Raw genomic sequence first — 8,748 nt, 5'->3', positions numbered from 1 at the left:
TTTATATAGAAGACAAAACAGTGAAAATGTTTTAAGGACTGCTATGGAGAACAGAGCTCTTGGAGCATTAGCAAATGATAAGAAGCCACTGCCCTGTAATGGTTGTGTAGTAGTCTTGGTGAATTATTCACTCAGTGAACTTAATTTGCTTGTTTACTGGAAGCAAAATAGTTATAGTGGGTATATCTTACAGCCTTAGAAAGATCCCATTCCTCGTTTTGAGAGTTTATAGCCTTTTTCGTGATGTTAGTGGCTTCTTCCTTTACACTTATGATCTTGGCTGAATTAGGCACTATGTTAAATACTTTACAGGCAACAGTTGGCAGGGAAAGCACAAAAAATGGCTAAAGGTGCCATGAGATTGGCTGCTGGACTATAATGTGTTACCATCCTCTCACTTATATCATTTAAACTTAGTGCTGAACAAGCACAAGACTTAGTGTCATGTTTTGCACTGAGCGCCTCACCTTACCAGTGGAGTTGTTAGCCACTGTATACAAGCTAGCTCTTTCAGGCTGTTTTATAAGCTCTTGTTATATGCTAATGCTTTTGCAGTTGGAGGAAGTGTTGTTGTGGAAGATCAGCCAGATGTGAGTGCAGTATTGTCTGCCTACAATCAACAGGGTGACCCGACTCTGTATGAGGAATACTACAGTGGATTAAAACACTTCATTGAGTGTTCTCTGGACTGTCATCGAGCGGAATTGTCTCAGCTATTTTATCCTCTCTTTGTGCACATGTACTTGGAATTGGTCTACAATCAACACGAGAGTGAAGCTAAGTCTTTTTTTGAAAGGTAATCTGAAGTAACGGTGCCATGGATTACAGTAACTGTTCTTAAATCCTTTTCCAATCTTCTGTCTTAGAAAGATGTGCAAACTTCATGCTTTTGAACTGTCCATGGGCAGACTTTGAACCGTCTTTGTGGTGAGCTGATGGGCTCCTTGCTGAAAAAGTTTCAATGAAGAGTTTTTTTTGTGTGGGGTCATTTTTTAGCACTGGAAAATTTTACTGAGGTGCCAGAGTAATGTATGCTATATGTATTGCTAATGCCATAACAGGTATATTGAAATTCTTCAAATGAGATTAATGGAAGTAATTTGTGGCTAATCTGTAATTTTCCGTGCTTTTACTGTGGTTCACTGCTTTATCATTTGAGAAGAAAATTAAATTTAGGTTGTTTTCTGGATTCAGACCAATTCTGAAATATTTCAATCTGAATAGATAACTGTCTCCCTCTAGTATGGTCAGCAAAAATGGTGCTGTAAATAGTTAAAATATTCCTTGCCACAGCTATTTTTGTGACATGGTTTGAGTAAAAATGGAAAACTCTAGACGTATATTAGCTATTAGGTAATGCAAGTGGAGAGTGAGAAAAACACAGTGTAAAATGTGCGTATTCGTATAATGAATTAGATACAAATACACTGAAGTAGTCTTGCATAATAAAAAATGCCCTGTACTTTATGATGCCACAAATTAAGGTTTCATTTCTCTAAATAAACATGTCAGTATAACTGTTTACTTCAGGTGAGAACCCTTTGGACATATGAAATTGTGAGGTTCCATTTGTGTGTTTTCCCGCTCTTGTTTTTTAACTGTTGAATGCTCTTACTGTATCCAGTAAGCCACCTGTGTGTCTTCCCCAGGATGCAGTTTATTTTGGCAGAAAATAATCTCGTAGTCGGTAGCTTCCAATAGGTCGTTACATACATGTTTTATGTTAAAGTAATCTAAGTGTGCACTTGGGAGATAATGTTTTTGTAATAAATCTTAAATTGTTTCAATAGATTTCATGGGGATCAGGAGTGCTATTACCAGGATGACCTGCGTGTGTTGTCCAGTTTAACCAAAAAAGAACATATGAAAGGTAACGAGACCATGCTGGATTTCCGAACAAGCAAGTTTGTGCTGCGCATTTCCCGTGACTCTTACCAACTCTTGAAGAGGCATCTTCAGGAAAAGCAGAACAATCAGATCTGGAACATTGTTCAGGAGCATCTTTACATTGATATCTTTGATGGAATGCCTCGCAGTAAACAACAGATAGATGCTATGGTTGGAAGCTTGGCTGGGGAGGCAAAACGAGAGGCTAATAAAGCAAAGGTAGGAGGCAAAAATTGTTGCACTTAGAACTGAACAATTTTCCCTAGCTTTTACCATGGTGCAAACTGACAACTGTCGTTTGAGATCTTAATAACAGCATGAACAGAAGGAAGAGAACTGTACAGATACTTGTTGGCAGTATCAACAAGATGTGTCACTTTAGAAGAAACTGTTAAACTGTTTTGAGAGACAACCTTGTATTCAGCCCGCTGAACTAAACTTGAACTAACTCATAGATTACTCTCTGGTTTTCAAATGGATACCTGGCTATTTGGCTTCATCTTTTGTATAACAAATGTAATTCTTACTGCCAGTTGTTACTGCAAGGTCTATTTGTGTAGATCTTGAGAGCATAGTACTACAGTACTATACACATAGATTGCATAAGATGTAGGGATTCTGCTTTAAGGAAGTGTGAAGAGGTGGTGGGAGAACTTAGAGTTGTCCAGATCAGTTGCTGAGTAAAACAGCAGACTGTGTACTACATTTGTTATGGGCTAGCCTGTAATGTATGCACTAATATTAAACATAGTTTTAAAGTAGCAGCTGTTTTGCTTGGATTATTACATTGAAAAGTTTCCATTAAAAAAAAATAGTTTTCAGTAAGAAAAGCAATTACTGGTTTGTCTCATGTGTTTTATTGGCTTCCAGGTTTTCTTTGGCTTATTGAAAGAACCGGAGTTTGATGTGCCTTTGGATGATGAAGATGAAGAAGGAGAAAATGAGGAGGGAAAGCCAAAGAAGAAAAAACCTAAAAAAGATAGTGTAGGGTCAAAAAGTAAAAAACAGGACCCTAATGCTCCTCCCCAAAACAGGTACCAAGGGAACGATGTGTAGAAAAGTCTTGTTAAATCCAATCATGTCATGCCAAACCTACATTGTTGTTCACATGACATTTTTAGCATTTTGGCTATTTCAGCTGTACACAGCTTTAGCCTTAAGACTTCTAAGGGAGGTAATGGAAAGCTTAGCATATAACCCTCTGTCTTTGCCCTTCAAGTCAATCTGAATTTCCCTTAATAATATTTTACTCTGTTATCCACTAATCTTTTCAGATCATACTTAATTGTTTATCTTGTTCCACTGTCTCTTTGGAAGTCTTAAAGCTACCTGCTGTTTCTCGCATCAGTTAATCTACCTGGTCTTCAATTTATTCTAATTCTTGTTTTGTATTTGTATATTGAGCTGTAGGGTTGCATGCAAGGGTTTAGCTTTCTGTGTTTTGATTAACAGTGTGGAAGGTGCTTTTAGTTTGTAAAAATGTGTGCTTGTAGAATTCCTCTGCCTGAACTGAAAGACTCTGACAAGCTGGATAAAGTCATGAATATGAAGGAAGCTGCACGGCGTGTGCGTCTTGGCCCAGAGTGCCTGCCCTCCATCTGTTTCTACACATTTCTTAATGCTTACCAGGTTGGTAAAAGAAGAGTTTAGGCAATTGAGAAAAGGGAATAAAAATTTCAGATATCGCTCTTCATAAAGAAAGAAGACTTGGCAGCATTGGCAAGGGTTATTGGAGTATTCGGAATAAGTGCTGTAAAGTTGATGTTCCAAAATACTGCTATATAATTTCCATGTTCCTTGGTTTTGCTCTGATTTTACCATAATTCCTGCTTTCATTTTTCCTGTGAGGCTCTGTATTCTGCAGCATGCAGAAGATGCTTTGCACCAGAATGCTGGATAATAGCACTGTTTTGTCACTATTAGCTCTACTTCATTCACATAGTTTTAATTTTAATGGCACAAGAATTTACACGTTTATGTCTATCCTAAAATAGTCCCTTCTTATTTTTGTAGATAGGTAAAATTAGTTTTCTTATTAGTACTTAGGATTTTGTAATATTTGAAATACATCATGAAAGATACAAACAATATAAAAGGATGTTTTGTGTTTAGGGTCTGACTGCAGTGGATATTACAGATGATTCTAGCATGATTGTTGGAGGCTTTGCTGACTCTACTGTCAGAGTGTGGTCCGTCACTCCAAAAAAGCTGCGTAGTGTGAAAACAGCAGCAGGTAATTAATACACTAACACTTAGTATGAGCATGCATTACTTGTGACAGCTGTGTTTTGCATGAACAGAGAAAGATGTCTATGGCAGGATTGTTGTCTTCAGCAGTTAGATATTTTGACTTTGAAGAAACTACGTGCACAGGTATATATGATCACATCTTCTATACTACCATTAGAACATCTGTAAAGGAATGTGAAGTCTGGTTGTGTACACCTTCTGTGTGGTGGTCAGCGTACACAGTTTGGAACCAGCCATCTTGCTTCTGAACTGGATGGCAGCTACAGGGTGTAGTAGACAGTAGGGTTTAGGTGATCTAGGGGAGAGACCAGAGGTACTTCGGGGGAAATGATAAGAGAGAACTCTGAGAAGGATGGAGGAGAATGTTCTGTAGCTCAAAACCTACACAAATTCAGGCTGCTTTAATTCTGCTGTTTATGAATATGTTGTGGTTGAAGCTAGATACCACACAGACATTTCTTAACCTTGATGTTTACCTGAGATGTGGTCATGATGCTCAGCAAATAGTAGCCTCACAGACTAAAAGTTATTTTGCATGTAGTGTGCAGCTGTCAAAACATGTCTGTAAAGCACATTTGTAGTCTATTAACATCCTGGGAAAAGGCATGAAAAGTTGGCATCTCTATAAAGAAGATGTTATTGTGTTTGGAGGCTGAACAATGTATGTACGAAAACCAACGCACGTCAGGATTAATTTATGTTAGCTTAGTGAAGACTTAGAGTGATTATTATCTATATTTTATATAGAGTAGTATTTTCACCTTTTACAGTAGTAAAACATATTTCAAATACCATTGTATATTTCAAACTTACCAATTCCCAGGTACTTTTAGAGAGAATATTATTTGTTTTCTGTTCATGGCATTTATCTTTGGACTTCTGAAAGTTACTGTGACACATGAACTTTGATATATTGCAGACCTTAGTCTCATTGACAAAGAATCAGACGATGTCTTGGAGAGGATCATGGATGAGAAAACAGCAAGTGAGTTGAAGATTTTATATGGTCACAGTGGACCTGTCTATGGCACCAGCTTCAGTCCTGATAGGTAAAAGAAGTTTACAAGCTAACTAGTTTGCTTGCCTTGAATTTTAATTGTATGCTACTGAATGCAAACATGTTCTTAATGTGGCTTTCTCCGGATAGTTAAAGCAATTTTTGTTTATGCAGCTTGTAAGAAACCGTGTGAGTGTAAGTGTTCATTGTGCTCAGGGTATTGGGCACTGTCAACTATTGCTGAAATCAACTGGAGCCGAGGATGCCAACACCTTTTGTGAGGTTTAGGATTTAGATGGCAAAATAGACCATCTTGTTTGCAGACTGTTTAAGCTGGGCTTTGACTAACTGAATTATAGAGAAGAACAACTGCAGCAGTGATTTCACTTACCAGATTGCAAAACATAAAACCAGACTGAGTAGCATATCATTGCACTTCGTCAAGTTTCTCATGTTCTACGGACTTAATTTCAAAATTTAGGGAATAGTATCTTTAAAATAAGAGATTTAAAACCGTTATGTAATCATGAATGTCTGGACAGTAGAAAGGAAGTTTAAATGTCTGAAGTTTTGCTTTTGCATGTGTCTAGTCAGGAAACATTACAGAAACACAGCTGAGAAGTTTGTGTGGAACATGTCTGGAAATTCATTATATGAATTCTCTTTCAGGGAATCCTGAAATTTTGTTTGGAGTGACATTAAAAGATTTTAATTTCTTTTAAGTAACATAGCATAGCAGTTTACTAGTAATTTTTTTTTCATATAACTGGAATTCCTGAGTAAAGCACAGCTCTGTCTGTTGGGGTTTTATTGGTTTGTCTGTGTGGGTTTTTTGGTTTGTTTTCCCATAAGCATTGCTGTGTCATCAACATCCAATTGTCTCTCTTTTTTGCTTCAATCAGTTATTGTTTCTTACCCCATCGAAATGCTGATTTATATGTGACATGGTAAACAGATGCGGCTCAGGGGACATAGACATCTCACAGTGTCCTTGCAGAGGTTATACAGTCCGTGTGCAAGTCTGATATGTAATATGCTATACTTTCTCCTCTGCCAGGAACTATCTCTTGTCCTGTTCTGAGGATGGCACTGTCAGATTGTGGAGTCTCCAAACATTCACATGTCTGGTGGGATATAAAGGACACAACTACCCAGTATGGGATACACAGTTCTCTCCTTATGGTTATTACTTTGTGTCAGGGGGACATGACAGAGTGGCTCGGTAAGAAACTGGGTTGCTTTTTTACTTGCCTGGGGTGGTTTGTGGTGGATTAACCCTGAAAGTGATTAGCTGCTGATATACTCTAGCCTGCCCTCACACTGCAAATACTTTTTTTTTCATGTTAATTAAAATACTGAACAAATGTTTTAATGTAGGTTGTTTTTTCAACACATATCAGATTATCTGACAACTATAAAGATGGTGTTCCTCTTATGTGACCATCTGATTAGAAGTATTCTCTTCCAGTTTGTTTAACAACTTGACAGAATATTCTTTATTTCTCCCTTTGGAAAAGTATACTTTTCCAAAACAAATCATACTAATTCAGTAAACTGGCCAGTAAGAAACCACTGCATAATTACTTCTTTTTATGCCTCATTGTGCAACAGATCATAGAATCATAGAATAGTTTGGGTTGGAAGGGACCTTTAAAGGTCATCTAGTCCAACCTCCCTGCAGTGGGGAGGGCCATCTTCAACTAGACCAGGCTGCTCAGAGCCCTGACCAATCTGACCTTGAATGTTTTGAGGGATGGGGCATCTACCATTTCTCTGGACAATCTCTTTCAGTGTTTCACCATCCTCACTGTAAAAATTTTCTCCTTGTAACTATTCTTAGTCTCTTTCAGTTTTAAACCATTACCCCTTGTCTTACTGCAACAGGCCCTGATAAAAGTTTGTCCCCATCTTTTTTATAAGCCCCCTTCATGTACCGAAAGGCTTCAGTAAGGTCTCCCCAGAGCCTTCTCTTCTCCAGGCTGAACAACTCCAACTCTCTCAGCCTGTCTTCCATCCCTCTGATCGTTTCTGTGGCTCTCTACACCCGCCCCAAGAGGTACAGATACTGAACTTCATCAGGGTTCTTACTAATAAAAGCATTTCTTTTCAGTCTTTGGGCAACAGATCACTACCAGCCTTTACGGATATTTGCTGGTCATCTTGCTGATGTGACGTGTACCCGATTCCATCCAAACTCCAACTATATTGCCACAGGCTCAGCAGACAGGACAATACGGCTCTGGGATGTTTTGAATGGGAATTGTGTCAGAATATTCACGGGACATAAGGTAAAGGCATTATCACTCACAGTGTGGAAGTGGTTTTACTTCTGTGATGAGATTCTGAAGAGTAGTGTTCAGAATGCCTATGGCTTGACTGACTGAATATGACTAGATTTAATTAGCTTTCATGTTGTTCCCCCTCAAATGTCTGTTCTAGGGACCAATTCATTCACTAGCATTTTCTCCTAATGGACGATTCCTGGCTACTGGAGCAACAGATGGAAGAGTTCTGCTGTGGGATATTGGACATGGCTTGATGGTTGGAGAATTAAAAGGGCACACCGACACCGTCTACGCGCTCAGATTCAGTAGAGATGGAGAGATTTTAGCATCAGGTAAAATTCACTGGAAACAGTGAAGTTTCTGTAGTGTTCCATACATCCGAAGAGGAATGTCTCCTTAAATTAAGAAAGACAAAGTAGAATCACTTGCTTAGCAAAACCAGCAACTTAAAACTGCTGGTACAAGGCAAGTTCTTCACTGCACTGTAAAATATGGCCCCTGCAAAATTCTGCTGTCTTCCCTATATCAAACAAACTGTTATTACGTGACTTAGAATCAAAGATCTGCTGAAATTGGCATGTAACCCACAGAAGGGTCCTGCTAGGTTACCTAATCCAAACCCAAGTGTTCTTTGTGCTTTAACCCCAGGGCACTCAGATGAGATTACAGAAAAGCTGAAATCCTGGTAACCTTTATGTATGCATTCAGAACGTTACAGGCTTGCGAAAGTCTGTTTCCTTGCAGGCTGAAGGCATAAGTCTACAGTTATGAGAGAACCTGGTTTTGAGCTTCAATTTTAGTTAACTTGCTCCCCACTTTTTTGATATACCTTTTTTATCAACAAAAGACTTCAAACCGTTGCTCATTTTTGGTTTTAGGTTCAATGGATAATACAGTTCGCCTGTGGGATGCTGTGAAGGCATTTGAGGATTTAGAAACCGATGACTTTACTACAGCCACTGGACATATAAACTTGCCTGAAAACTCACAGGACTTGTTACTAGGTACATACATGACCAAATCAACCCCAGTTATACACCTCCATTTTACACGCAGAAACTTGCTGCTGGCTGCAGGAGCCTACAGTTCACAGTGAATTGGGAAGCTGCAAGACTGACTGTGCCAAGTCACTGCATTCGTGACCTCAGGATGTGAGACGAGGAGGAATGTCTTGTACAGGTGGATCCCACTAGAAACAGAACTATGTAAACTAATGCAAGCAGTGTTTCTCAGTTCTGCTATTTCATATTTATCTACAGTTTGAAAATGCTGGAGATTGACAAGACATCATGGCTGTAAAAGAAGGAATTGTACATGGTGCTTTTGATA

At 38.7% G+C, this 8,748-nt stretch overlaps 1 protein-coding gene across 1 annotated transcript; it reads left to right on the top strand.

The window, feature by feature from the left end:
- Positions 1–555: 555 nt before the first annotated feature.
- TAF5 (TAF5 RNA polymerase II, TATA box binding protein (TBP)-associated factor, 100kDa) lies at positions 556–8,748 on the top strand (the record flags this gene model as incomplete). The annotated part of the gene is made up of 10 exons (XM_010024024.1): positions 556–796; positions 1,791–2,106; positions 2,758–2,921; positions 3,381–3,516; positions 4,000–4,120; positions 5,057–5,186; positions 6,192–6,356; positions 7,245–7,422; positions 7,574–7,751; positions 8,298–8,748. Coding segments are annotated over 10 exons (1,847 nt in total), but the record flags the coding sequence as incomplete, so codon positions are not given.

Source organism: Nestor notabilis, unplaced genomic scaffold (genome assembly GCF_000696875.1).
Source record: "Nestor notabilis isolate BGI_N333 unplaced genomic scaffold, ASM69687v1 scaffold12961, whole genome shotgun sequence".
NCBI lineage: Eukaryota > Metazoa > Chordata > Aves > Psittaciformes > Psittacidae > Nestor > Nestor notabilis.
Note: the sequence above shows the minus strand (reverse complement) of the source record. Positions and strands in the feature narration are given on the sequence as shown.